The 14,855-nt window shown below is 42.4% G+C and overlaps 1 protein-coding gene across 6 annotated transcripts in view; it reads left to right on the top strand.

Moving 5' to 3' along the window:
• The window catches only part of HCN4 (hyperpolarization activated cyclic nucleotide gated potassium channel 4), a 119,869-nt gene that overhangs the window by 93,790 nt on the left and 11,224 nt on the right, over positions 1-14,855 (top strand). For all 6 annotated transcript variants that reach the window (XR_006104811.1, XM_042477092.1, XM_042477093.1 and 3 more), the window contains 2 exons: positions 12,140-12,286; positions 12,854-13,094. Coding sequence is in view for 5 of the 6 variants with exons in the window: in XM_042477092.1 (XP_042333026.1) it covers positions 12,140-12,286; positions 12,854-13,094 (388 nt within the window). In the remaining variant the exon portion in view is untranslated. The remainder of the gene's footprint in view (positions 1-12,139; positions 12,287-12,853; positions 13,095-14,855) is intronic.

Here is a 14,855-nt window from a genome sequence, read left to right on the forward strand (position 1 = left end):
GAAGCTTATAGGCATCATGGCAAAGATCCATTGGTATCCAACACAAGTAAAATTGGGACTTTTGCCCCTTCTGACTGCAGCATGCAAATTTGTACAGGAAGGTGAAGCCAATTAAACAGTGATGGGAATGTGTGAAAATCTGCAGCAGCTTGCATTATTACATCTAGACTAGCCCTTACTTGACTGAGTTGGCAGAACTTGGAAAAGTTACTTTGGGGGATCACATCTCCCAGCTAGTGTGGCTGGGTGTCATTGTTCAATCCCCCCCCCAAATTCTGTAGATTGTTAGAGGTGGATGATGGAGGGGGGCTGGACTTTACCTAAAGGCAAATACAGTGGGCCCTTCACATTCACTGTAGATTAGGGCCACAGGACTTCTGTAAAAGTGGGGAAACCACAAATAACAAAATCACAATTTTTTAACCTAAGAGGTGAGCTCTCTAGGAATCTCTAGGTCCTCCAGTGCAATTCTGTGGTCACCATCTGCCAAAGGTTGACTGTAGAACCGTGCTGGAGGACCTACAAAAGCCTAGAGAAATGTTTTCTCTAGAAACATCTAGGTCCTCCAGTGCGACTCTATGAGATGCGCTAGAGTCTAGAAATTCCTAGGGAGCACATATTAATCAAATCCGCAAATAACGAAATTTCTAAAAGTCAAAGCTGCAAATGTGGAGGACTGAATGTTTATAAAAATAGGAGTGTGATGCTTAACCAGCTCTGTAGGGCTCCAAGCCTGTGATGTGTGGGGCGTAAACATAACCCTTCAATAGGGCCCCATTAGATGCATCTCTGGATGCGCTGCCGAGAAATGAATTTTCTACACGAGGATAGGCAGCCAAATAAGAAGTAAAGCATTTCCTTTTCTCTTGGAAGACAATGAGGAGAAATAATGCCTAAGCACTTATATTTACTTCCAGTCTTGCTGGAGCTTGAAAAGCAGCTGGTTGGAATGAGGACACTTGGTGATTTGCAGCTCTGCCATTCCATTAAGTCTGCAGGGAATATGTGTCCAATCCAACCAAAGATATTTTAAGCAGAGCTGTGCTACTTTCAACAAGTCTATGGCTGAGTGAGCCAATCAGGATGTAAGAATGCTGATAACAAGAAAAGAAAGGGGGGCATTAAGATGCCAGCTTACGGCCTTCCCTGGACAACACCATGGCAGAGCTCTCCTGACCCTTTGCTTCTGTTGGTAGAGCTACGGCTTGCTATGAACAAGCAATGGCCTTACCAAAAGAATGGCTAGAAGGGGTGACTTAATTAAAAGCCTCCACCATCTCAGGTGGTCCTTGCCCCTTTTGAAAGCCCTCTAGGAACCTTTTGAGGATGCAGCTACATGAATAAGGTGTGAGTGCTGGAAAGCTTGGAAAGGTACTTTAAAAAAGTGATTGCATTTACAGTTCCAAGGGACTAAAAAGTAGATAGCTACCATCATTTGTTGTTGTTGTTGTTGTTGTTGTGTGCCTTCAAGTCATTTCTGATTTAGGGTGACCCTATAGCAAATCTATTGTGGGGTTTTCTTGGTTAAGATTTTTTCAGATATGGTTTGCCATTGCCTTCCTCTGAGGATAAGACTGTGTGGCTTGTCCAAGATCACCCAGTGAGTTTCCTAGCTGCAGTTTTAAAAACAAATCTTTGCTTTTTGGTGTTTCTTAAAAGTAACTGAAATATTAACTAAAATAGTTTTTTCTAGTTATAGCAGTCCCTCCACATTTGTTGGGCTTAGGGGTGAAGGTGTAAAAACTGAAAATAAAAAAAAATTATTCTTTTTACCTAAGACAACACGTTTCTAGGAATCTCCAGATCCTCCAGTGCAACTTCATGGTCAACATCTGCCAGAAGTTGATCATAGAATCTTGCTGGATGACCTACAAATGCCTAGATAAAATATGCCTAGATGTTTTCTCTAGGAACTTCTAGGTTCTCCAGCAAAACTCTATGGTCAACCTCTGGCAGAGTAGGGCTGGAGAACCTAGAGGTTCCTAGAAAGAGCATATTAATCAGAACTACAAATAATCACATCTGCAAACGTCAAAGCCACAAATGTGGAGGGCCAACTATAGATTAGAAACATCACCTGAATGCTACATGTTGCTGGCCAGGAGTAGAAAACACACTCTTCTCCTTTCCGTGGCATTGTCACCTCAAGTACAACAGACCAGCAGGCCACCTGATTAAACAGCACTTGAACCGTGCAATATTCCTCCTCCAATTTTTCATGAGGGCACACCTCTGAAACAGAAAGTAATACAGGTTAGCTACACTCCAAAAGGATTGAACTTATCCCTTGTTAACTTATCAGTGAGATGTACCTTACTTATACTTACAATACTGTAGTTGCAGTCAAAAAGGAATGCATTACAAGTAACAGGTTTGTAGGGCCTCTTTAACTTTAAGGACTGTGTAGAATAGTGCTTTTCAACATTTACTCCTCAGATACTTTAGACTTTAACACCCAGATGTCCCAGCCAGCATGATCAATGGTCAGGAATTCAGGGAGCTAAGGACTGGAAGGACCAAATTTTAAGAACCACTCCGGTAGAAGGAATTTCAATACATGTCGCTTGTGTGAAAGGTACAGGACTCCTGTCCTGTGTTACACCTGGAGACCCTATTAGTGACTTCCAAGCTCTGGGTTCAGTTTCCCTCAGCACCTCTTGTTGGTTGGAAATGCTTGCATCACTAAATGTGCTCAGACTATAGACCCCATCAAACTGAGCCAGCATAGCCAATGGTGAGGGCTTATGGGAGCTGTAGTTTAGCAACCTTTGGGAAGCTATACATTTCTAAGCTCCAGGCAGAATATCCCAGATAATAGTTTGCCTGAGATCCTCTGTCTGTAATGGGATGGACAGAACAAGAGACTGATCTGGTTTTGTGTTTGCTGACTGCCCTTGAATCGATCCTGACCCATGGCGATCCCATGTATGAGATATCTCCAAAAACCCCTGTCCTCCACTCCTTTGCTTATGTCCTGGAAATCCGGGCTTGTGGCCTCCCTGATTGAGTCTAGTCATCTACCATGTAGTCTTCCTCTCTTTCTGCTACCTTTTACCTTTCCTAGAATTATTGTCTTTTCTAATGAATCATGCCTTCTCATGATGTATCCAAACTATGACAGCCTCAATTTGATAATCTTGGGTCCGGTCCAGATGGACGGGATAGGATGCCCTCGTCATATGCGAGAGGCGGGGCTTCTAGACGCCCTCGCCCCTCACACGTGATGAGGGCATCAAAATGGTGGCTCCCTGTCCAGATGGGCAGTGCCATTGTTACGTGTCGGATGCATAGTGTCCGCACATCACAGCGCCATTATGATGTTGCAAGTGCGCCATTGGAGCACTGCGACGTCATACTGGCGTCGCAAGAAGAACCGGTTTTTCGGGGATTCTTTTTGGTCTATGGGGAAGTCCCACGGTCTGGAGGCTGTGGTTTCCCACAGACCAAAACTAGGCGCTGGGAGATTGTCCTTTTTGGATGGTCTGTCCCATGCCATGGTCTCCAGGAAGAGTTTGGACTTAATCTGTTCCATAACCCTTTTGTTTGTCTTTTGGCCATCCATAGGATCCTGAGCACTCTTCTCCAGTGTTGAGTTGATTTTCCTCTTATACACCTTCTTTACTGTCCAGCTCTTGCATGTTTACATGGTGATGGGGAATGGTAATGGCTTGAGCAGTTCTTTAGGATCTTGTCTAGTTCTTTCATAGCTGCCCTTCCCATTCCTAGTTGTCTTAGACTGCAGTCTCATTTTTAATCAGTGTTTGATCCAAAGTATGGGAAATCATGACTATTTTGTTTTGCTCATTGTCTAGGCTGGATTTATGTATTTCTTCTATGCTCAGCAATAAGCCTGCCTTTGCACTTTCATTTTTGACCTTCCTTAATAATTGTTCCAAGTCTGTGATGTTTTCCGCTAGTAGTACAATGTCATCTGCACATTTTAAGACTGTTGATGTTCTTTCCTCCTATCTTCATTCCTCCTTTTTCTGAGTCCAAGCCTGCTCTTTGTATGATACTTTCTATATACAGGTTTTAAAAGCAGTGTGATAAAATGCAGCCTTGCCTGACCCCTTTGCCAGTTGGGAACCATTTGGTTTCTCCATATTCTGTTCTAATGGTAGCCTCTTGTCCTGAGTTCAGAATTCTCATCAGGATTATCAATTGTAGTGGTGCTCCAAAGTCTTTAAAAGGATTCCATAGCTTTTCATGGTCTATGCAGTCTGGTACAATCTGGTATACGCAGTCTGGATCTTCTGAGTATTTGCTTTCAAGCCTCATTCTCTCCTCTCTGGATGCCACCATTGCTGGACTGTTCTGCTTTGCCAAGGGTGCTTTGAACACCTGTTGTCATGCAGGAGTGCAGAGTAAATATTTGGGAAGCTCTCAAGGCTCCAGAGACCCTTGCTGCTTTGGAGCGGCAAAAGCTCACAAGTCTGTGCTGTCATTCCTCATTTGAGCATCCACAGGAGTCTGCCTACCTGTTTGAGGTAGAGGCATCAAGGAGAGGAAAAAAACCCGGTTCTTAGCAGGTACAAAGTTCAATCCAGTACAGTCACATCTTGAGGAGTTGATTTGTACTTTCCCTTACTTTTCAGCTCTCTGCCCCCTGAAATTCTGAGCAGAGATGAAAAACAGCTGATCCAACTTCACTGGCTGATGGTTTCTTTTCTAGCCTCCATGATAAATGGGTATATTGTTTCATCTTTGGCCCCTACTCAACTGCATAAGTGGCTGGCTGCTGATTTGGAGGAGGTGACAATGTTTTCCAGAGTGCCAAGTAAACAGTGTGCAGTTTGATATAGGCTGGGATCCTCTTGGGGCATTCTGCCAATGTAACTCTGGCTTTTTGTTAACTGCCTTCGAGGCAACCTCGAATCATGAGACATCTCCAAGACCCCTTATCCTCCGCTGCTTAGGTCCTAAAAATTCAGATCCTCCCTGATATATATATATATATATATATATATATATATATATAATTTTTACATAATGAAATACATTTTGCCACTATACATAATGTTAAACTCCTATTTAAATTTACATGTTTACATTGTTGTTCCTTCCTTTTATCTCTATCAATTCCATACTTATCACATTAGTATATTGTCACTTTCTAATATCATTACCTTTTTTATTATTATTCACATATATATTTCTTATATATCAAATAACATTTCATTCTTCTTTTCAGCCTTAGTAAAACCTTTCCTGATTCATTTTATTCTGCACGTTATTATCTGCTACTAAGTGAATTGATCTCTTTGATTAAGAAATTAATTAAAAATAATACTAGTATCTGTTCCTTTCACTTCATTCAGATAATTTAACCATGGTTTCCACTCTTGCTCACATTTTTTTATCGATCTCTTTTTTATATAGCAAGTCGGTCTATCTATTTCCATATAATCATACACTTTTAAAATCCACATGTCTATATCTGGGGTTTCTTCTGTTTTCCACATTGAGGCCAACAATAGTCTAGCAGCACATAGCATATAAAATATTAATTTTCCATATTTTCTTTCTAGGTCTTCATCCTCAATTATATTTAAATGTGACCTACCTGATTGATAGAGTCTTATATATCTAACCTCCAGTTTTCCTCTCTTTCTACTTTCCTAGCATTATTGTCTTTTCCAGTAAGTCATGCCTTGGCATGATGTGGCCAAAGTACAACAGCCTCAGTTTGATCATCTTGGCTTTCCAGGAGATTTCAGGCCTTGGGCAAATCACACTCTCTCAGTCTCAGGAGAAGGCAACGGCAAACCTCCTCTGAACAAATCTTGCCAAGAAAACCCCAGGATAAGGATCGCCTTAGGGTTGCCATGAATTGGAAATGATTTGAAGGCATGCAACATGGAATGTGTTGGCATGTGTGCAAGAGAAGGGGGTTTCTGGGAGAGGTTGAGGGAAGGTGGAAACAAACTGGGGGGTTGGGATTAGAAAGAAAGACATGGGGATGCCCCCCCTTACTTTTGATTTTGGCCCTATCCATCGCCAGCATGCAGCCCTCAATAGATTATGTCTGTCTGGGAGCATAGATGTTTGGAGAGCATCGTTGCAGATTTCCCACTACTTGATTCAGGTAGGATGGTGGTGAACAGCTGAAATCCAGCCATCACTATTAGCATTCATGAATATTTCCAGCCCTCTCTTCTGTCAGCAGCTGGAGACAAATGGCTGTGAAATTCCAGGAACCCCAACCGGCATCCACTTAGCCTCCGTGAATACATTAAGCTCTTCTCCCTGATCTCTGCTCCTGTGAAGTGGTTAGCATGCAAGGCATTGCTAGTACAGGCCATTCTTCCAGCAGATGAGTGATGCCCCTGTTTACAGGGAACAATGCATAATGAGGATTTGAAATTGGGTGCTCCATGAGCTTGGGGTAGAGCAAGAGTGGGGGGACAAGTGGCTTTTGGAAGGGCATTGGACTGCCACTCCCATTATCCCTGACAACTAGTGATGGTGGCACAGCTGCTGGGAGTCCTAGTCAGACAAACTCCAGAGGGTCTCACTTTCCCCACACCTGCGTTGCAAGGATAACTGCCACCCACAGGTTTTTTACTTCAAAATTAAATGCTCTTTTTGTGCCGAATATCACAGTTCATTTAGATAGAGCCAGGCCCTGACCATATAAATTGATGCACTTTTGTACAGAGCTTGGACAGATTATTAGTTTTGTCATACGTCCCCAGATATCCAGGCTAGAGCTGGAAGATTCTGGGTGCTGTAGTCGACTGAAAAAAGGAACGTGTCCAAGCTCTTCTGATGCAGAATGACTGCTAGAAGAGAGAGGGAGATGGTAGTGCTAAAGCAAAATACCAAGAGTTTTTATGAATTTATTGTTGTAATGTGTCTTCAAGCTGGTCTTGACTTATGGTGACCCTAAATAACCTAAAGGCACCAGATCTTGTCCAGTCGTGGAAGCTAAGCATTAGTAGTAGTAGTAGTTGTTGTTGTAGTTGTAGTATCCCACTCTTTTCCCATAACTGGGACTCGGAGCAGCTTCACAACATTAAAAGAACAAGACAATTAAAAGTATAGTAAGGAGATGCATTAAAAAGGAATTGAATTATTATCAGGGTCAGCCCTGATTAGTACTTAGATGGGAGACCACCAAGAGACACAGTCTTGCCCTTCCCAGTATGTTCAGGCAAAAGCAAACTGTTGTAACTTTTCCTAGTTTGTGTGTTCTTTCTCATCAGTAACTTTTGCCATCTTGAGCTTGCTTGGCTACATGTGTCCCAGTTGTCATCTGTGAAATGCTGGAGGGTATGCCAGAAACTCTCACCCAGCTACAAGGCATATTGGCTCGGGAACTGTAGTCCAAAAAGGAACTTTTCCAAGTTCTGCCTAAGGGTTGCATCCAGTCTTTATAGCATTTTGAAGATATAATAATAAAGTCCCAGGGCTTGCTTTGAGCCATGATAGATCATCCTCCTCTGAGCTAAGGTTCAGGCTTGGGCCACAGCCGGCATGTTAATAAGCTTCCTCAATTCTAATGAGTCTTTTTTTTGGCAACTGTTTTAATTAGTCATACTGAGCACTGCGCTGCCTGTGTACCCTTGGGCATGTGCAAAGTGCCTCTCTCACACAACGGCATAATTTTAACTGCCCCCCCCCCCCGCCATGCCACAGAAAAGAGATTTTTCTTAAGGTCATGACATCTGGGCATTTTTGAGACTTAGGGATTCTCTTATTTTAGAAATTCAGCACTGTGCAGAGGTCTCATTCTGGAAATAAAGTGGGACAGGATCAGGAAGAAGCCAGAGGCCAGAGCCTGGGAAGTTCCTTTTAATAAGGAATTGTTGCTATGCCTTGTTACGGTTCTTAAAAAGAGTAAAACCATTACTCTTTGCAATTTTTTGCAAAAAGGACTTTGTTACATTATTTGCGGTGAGACTTGACTGTGATTACTTTGGTATTCCCCCCCCCCCCAAAAAAAAAGAATTATGTAAAAGGTAGGAATAGCCCTCGAAATGTGTTGGGGGGGGGAGAGCCCCTCAAAAGAAACTCCAAAGTACAGTCACCCTTCCATATCCATGGATTTTTTTTAATCCATGGATATTCAAGCATTTTGATTACTAAAGCAAAGCCTGATTTTGCCATTTTATATAAGGGACTTCAATGTGCCATTATATTTAATGGGACTTGAGTATATCTACAGACTTTGGTATCCATGGGGAGTCCTGCAACCAAACCCCAGCAGATACCAAGGGCCCACTGTAATGCATGGCAGGGGGTTGGACTGGATGGCCCTTGCGGTCTCTTCCAACTCTATGATTCTATGATTCTATGAATAAAAATCACGAATACATCAGTTGTTGTGTTACTACTTTATGTCATTGTTTCCTCATTAACCTCCATCAATATGACGTGTAAAGTTATTTCGGTATATTTAGTTTGAACGAGAGAAAATTCAGGCCAAACTTGAGAGTTCCTAATATCCCAAGGTTTGTAATACAGAAGATGGGATGGGGAAGATTTGTTCTCTGTTGCTATAGAAGGCTAGGATAGAGTCAGTGCTTTATCCACAGCCAAAATCCATATACTGGTACTGTCGGCCCTCCATAGCTATGAATATTTTTTATCCACAGATTCAACCATCCATAGGTTGAAAATATTCCCAAAAATTATAAATTCCAAAAGGCAAACTTGGATTCTGCCATGTTATATAAGGAACACCATTTTGCTTCACCGCTGTATTTTAATGGGACTTGGCCATCCATGGATTTTGGTAGAATGATGCATAAAATATTAAGGATGAAGTGTTTGGTACAACATTGAATAAAATGTTAAGGCTAAAGTGTTTGCCTCTTTATTCCACTTACATTATTCATATCTGTAAGGGGAATAAATAGATGAACACTTTAGCCTTAACATTTTATTCATCATTCTACCAAAAGGTGGACTTTTACGTAACACTTTGGAACACAGGGCTATTCAAAGCAGTGGTCCATCCATTGCGGCTTCATCCATTGCTGATCCATCAGCTTACCAGTCCTTGGCAATTTTTCAGGAAAGAAAGAAACTGGTGTAGCCAGTCGTTACCTGATGATAGAGATCCTTGTCATGTTAGTAAAACTCTCACTTCCCCCATATGAGATCACTGGAGAAGCATTGATATACCGTATTGTATCATTATAATTCATGACCCTGGTTTCCTTTTCTACGTATGGGTAGTGTTTTACGTATGCTTGCTGCTATGAAAGGCTTGGTTATTGTTGTGTGCCTTCAAGTTGTTTCTGAAGTATAATGATCCTGTGGTTTTCTTGGCAATATTTGTTCAGAGTGTGTTTGCCTTTACCTTACTCTGAGGCTGAGTGTGACTTGCCCAACATCACCCAATGGATTTCCATGGCTGAGCCAGGATTCGAACCCTCATCTCCAGAGTTGTAGTTTCAACACTCAAGCCACCACACTGCCCTGACTCTATGAAGGACCAACTAGAGGGGACTAAATAATTTTCACCAGTCTACTAATGTTGATAGTCTCTTCTCTTTTTGCTGTTGCTTGGTTCTCATAAACTGGTAAAACCAAAGAGGTTCCTTACAGTAAGGGGAAAATGTAAAAAAAAAATTCTGTTTGTAATTATTTTTTTAAAATAAACTCATTTTTAATGTGCCAAACATGATAATGTTACGTTCAGCCAAGTTACACATATTTTATGTTCCTAAAGTAACAAAGGGACTGAACCGACAGGCCAAAATAAAGCTGCTTGGGGTCACTTTGGAGGTACGCTGTTTCAGTGACACACGCATCTTAAGAGGCCAGAAGCTGCGCCAAAGTGACTCTCCAGTCCTAGGACTGGAGCATGGCTTTGGCGCAGCTTCCGGCCTCTTAAGACGCATGCAGCATTTAAACAGCGTACCTCCAAAGTGACCCAAAGCAACTTTATTTTGGCTTGTCTGTTCAGGCCCTTTGTTACTTTAGAAACATAAAATATATTATGTGTAACTGTTAGATCCTACAGTGAGCCAGAATTGCACTACTCCAGGGATGGGAAATGGAGAGCCTTCCAGAAGGCAACTCCAATTGCCATCATCCTCAACCATTAGCCATCCAGGCTAAGTGATGGGATTTCCAGTCTAGCCATATATGGAACAGAACTTGGAGAAAGTACCTTTGGGTGGTCTACAACTCCCAGAGTCTCCTGTCCACTGGAACTCTGGAAATTCTGGTCCCAAAAGATAACTTTTCCAAGTCTGGAAGACTGAAGAGCCACAGGTTACTCATCCTTGAACTACAAGACAACTTTCAGTTTTCTGATTCTGTTGCCCTCCCCCCTCACTTCTGTGGAAGACATTTTCAACTATTCAGTTTTGTACTTAGCACTGAAATAGAGCTAATAACCATAACCCACTGTTTTGTGTTGTTTTAATTAATAACCCTTTTTAAAAAGTCATTGCATCACAGTGGAAATTCTGGCATCTTCACCAGTAACAGATTGTTATTAATGCATTTGGCATTCTTAACAAAATGAACACACTCTAGGAGTGTAAGACAAGTTTTAAAAAAAATCGGTTTAGTTCAGACAGAAGCCGAGTAGAAAGAAAACACAAGTGAGGTGCTATAAAGGCAAGAGAGATGTGTGAACAAAATGGGATACTAGAATCTGAAGGGTGAGAATAGCAAGCGTCTTTCAGTCTGGAAGAAATTTTCAAGGATAGGTGGGACAAAATGGGGGAGTTAAATATTCCAGAATATTTTAGATCAAATCTCTTACGGATAGTACTTAAAGGCCCTTTCATACTGCACAATTATAACACTATGGTTCCACTTTAGCTGCCATGGCAACATCCTGTGGAATCCTGGGATTTGCAGATTAGGATGGGGTATTTAGAATTCATAGCTAGAGAGCTTTAGTGCCTTACCAAACTACATGGCCCAGGACCCTGAGGGATGTTGCTGTGGCAGTTAAAAGTACAATAATACTGCTATACCTTCTTGTGTGCTTCAAGTCATTTCCAACGTATGGTGACCCTAAACTATCACAGGGTTATCTTGGCAAGGTTTGTTTCAGAGGTTTGACATTGCCTTCCCCTGAGGCTAAGAGAGTGACTTGCCCAAGCTCACCCAGTGGATTTCATGGCCAAGCGGGGAATCGAACCCTGGCTTCCAGAGTTGTAGTCAAACACTCAACCCACTACACCACCTTGGTATAACTGCATAGTGTGAAAGGGCCCTAAGACTTAGGAAAGGCCTTTCAAACTTTTAGAATATGGGGGGGAAATGTATAAAAGGTTGGATAGCACCAAAGGATGGTGTCAGAGGCAGAGGATTGTGGCTATTGTGAGTACATTCTTCAAGGAAATTCTTCTTTAACCAATGTCCATTTGAGCTTTGGAACTTTGTACTGCAAGCTGGAGACTAACTCAGAGCCTGCTGCGAATCTCCGGAAGGATCACTGCTTAGTGGTAGGATACTTGTATGCCACTGGAGGTCCCATGTTTGATTCTTGGCATATCCAGTTTGAAACAACCATATACAAGAGGATAAGACTTGTGCATGAGGCCATGGTAAGATGCTGCTAAAAAGAGCAGAAAATACTGAGCTAAGCAACAAATCAGCTGACCTGTTGCTGCCAGGTTAAAAATCAAAAGTTGGAATCATTGGCCCTCCAAATGTTGTTGGAACGGCAACGCCCAGCATTCCTTACCATTTGCTACACAGGCAAGGGTTCTGGGATTTGCAGATCAACATGATTCCCACCCACCAACCTAACAATAGCAATAGCAAGTACTTTTCTATACCACTTATCAGTGCACTTAAGTACTTCCTAAGCAGTTTATAATGTGTAAGCCAATTGTTCCCAACAAGCTGGGTACTTATTTTAGTGACCTCGGAAGGATGGAAGCCTGAGTCAAGCCTGAGCCCCTGGCTGATACTGAACTCATAACTGTGAATGGCTGCAGTACAGGCATTTAACCACTGCACCACAAGGCTCTAGATTCAAGTTCTAACTAGACCTGTTGAAGCCAAGGGGCATCTCCAAGTGTTAACTTTGCCAAGTTCTCATTCATTTCCTAGGTGTACTCGACTTGGAACTATAGTGTTTAGGCTCGTGTGTTGTATATTTTTATCACAATTTGGACACCTTAATGAAAGTCTCCTTGTCTGCTGCTTTCTTTCCATGTAGTACAAGCAAGTGGAGCAGTACATGTCCTTCCACAAGCTTCCGGCAGAGATGCGCCAGAGAATCCATGACTACTACGAACACCGTTACCAGGGCAAGATGTTTGATGAGGAGAGCATCCTGGGAGAGCTGAGTGAACCCTTGAGAGAGGTGAGTGGGGCTGGAATGGGGCAGCTAGATTAAAGTCTACTTCCTCAGATGCATTTGGTGGAGTGGAAGGCCAGAGACAGACCTATATATGCCATTGGTGTATGAGAATGTTAATTCAAAATCATATATGTAAGGAAATGAAGTGGCAAGTCCACTTTTAACCATGGTCGTTGGTGAACAAAGGCATTGGAAATTAGCCTTTGTATATGGAAATGAAATTAGATTGATGGTGTCTTAGCGCAGTCTTAAGGTTATTTACTCTGAATTCCCTCTGGGCTTGCCGTGTCATGTTGGGCATGACCTAAGAACTCCTAGATGCCTCAGACATAATAGCCAAGAATTAGGTATTCTGGGAGGTGAAGTTCAAAACCTCTGGAGGACTTAAGAGTGAGAACCCAGTGAGAAAGAGATGGCTTTTATTGCTGCTTGTTTTGTCAGTTCACTGGCATTTATTGTATCTGTAATTGTGGTCATAGGTCAAATCAAGGGCTTCACTAGGTGGTATTTAAATACTTCTGTATAAAATTAAGAGCACTGTGACATCCTGGGATTTTTCTCCAACAACAGGAGATCATCAACTTCAACTGCCGGAAGCTGGTGGCCTCCATGCCTCTGTTTGCAAACGCGGACCCCAATTTTGTCACATCCATGCTGACCAAGCTGCGCTTTGAGGTGTTCCAGCCGGCTGACTACATCATTCGGGAAGGGACCATTGGAAAGAAGATGTATTTTATCCAGCACGGAGTGGTCAGCGTGCTTACCAAAGGCAACAAGGAGACCAAGCTAGCCGATGGTTCATACTTTGGAGGTAGGCAAGGCTTTCCACACCGCTCTCCTTTCTTTGCTGGGTAGCAAACTGCAGTATGAAGCCAGGGTGGTTTATGGTTTAAGTGTTGGACCAGGACTCTAGAAGGTCAGGGATCAAATCCTTGCACAGGCCATGGAAACTCACTGGGATATCTTAGGCAAGTTACACTCTCTCAGACTTAAAAGAAGGCAGTGGCAAACCCACTCCAGAATAAATCCTGCCAAGGAAAATCTAAAGTAGGGTTTCTTCTTACCTCCTTCCCTCTTTGGTCAGATTAAGTTAGATTTATAAACAGTTTTCCAGCTGTGGGGTGGTCATTAAATATCTTAGAATACATATCCCTGCAAATAAAAGCAAACAGCATACCAAATTAAGAAAGCCAATGAATTGATCATTTATATTAACTCTTTAGATTTATTGACCGCAGAGGAAATAGGTGCTTAGGACAAATACCGCTCTCTCCTGGCAGGAAAGGGTACTGCATAATGAGTCTGAATTCTCAAAACTTGTTTACCTTCAAGAGATTTTATATAGTAAAGATGGTAAGCAATGGGGGCTTTGATGACAGGTAGCATGGGCACCTCTCTCTACTGCTGCATGGCTTTCAATGGACAGGAGGAATGGGAAGCATGAACAAATGAGAAAAAGTGTCAGCCTTCTGTATCCACGGATTCTTTATCCATGGATTCAACCACCCACAGATTAAAAATATTAAAAAGTTATACATTCCAAAAAGCAAAGCTTGATTTTGCCATTTTATATAAGAGACACTATTTTACTATGGCACTATATTTAATGGGTCTTGAGCATCTACTGATTTTCTTATCCATATGAGGTCCTGGAACCAAACCCCAGCAGATACCAAGGGTCAACTGTAATGCGATGGCTGACTGAGAGATCAGTCACAAGAGTATTTTGCCCACACATGACTGGCCTGGGCAAGCCTAATCTGCCCTGCTTTGGAGTCATTCTGCCCACTCTTAGTAGTCCAAAGGGACATGGCTTCTCCCAGGTTTGGCCTGACCTTCAGTTCCCATTCATTGCGTAGCTGTAATTAGCATGCAGCTAATGTACAAGGCAAGGTTTGGATGATTCTTGAGAAAGGAAACCCAGGTGGCTTTTTCCACATGAATGAATTACTAAGTGGGGAAAAAGAGAAAGCAGCACTGAAAGTACTCAAGAAAATACTACCTGATGAGCAGAACCAGAAAGAAGAGTCAAAAGGGAAATATACCGGTGGCTATTTGTGCAACCTGTAGACTGGCAACATGTTACAGTATATGTTACGGTCCTTTGGGGGGGTGTATTTGGTATCTGGCTATAGCAGAGGTAGACAACTGTGGGACATGAGGAGATCACATTAGTTCCTTAGGAGGCCTTGGGGGAGCAAGGAATTAACCCATCCCTTCATACAGTGGCACACTATCCTCTCAAAACTGCCTTCTCCCACCTAGAAAGATAGAGCCATAGAGTTGGAAGAGCCCACAATGGCCATCCAGCCCCACCTCCTCACATGCAGGGACATAGTATCAAAACACCCCCAACAGATGGCCACACACACACACACACACACACACACACACATGCACACACACACACAAAGAGAGAGAGTGTCATTTACTTTCTGCTTTTAAAAAAAGTTTCTTATGGGCAAAGGGAAGGGGTAAATGACAATGAAAATTGCTCAAATAGCCCCTAGAGATTTGGGAGCATGAATTGTACAGTGGGGTACAGGCCCCCTAAGGAACTAGTGTAACCTCC

Source organism: Sceloporus undulatus, chromosome 6 (genome assembly GCF_019175285.1).
Source record: "Sceloporus undulatus isolate JIND9_A2432 ecotype Alabama chromosome 6, SceUnd_v1.1, whole genome shotgun sequence".
NCBI classification, from domain to species: Eukaryota; Metazoa; Chordata; class Lepidosauria; order Squamata; family Phrynosomatidae; genus Sceloporus; species Sceloporus undulatus.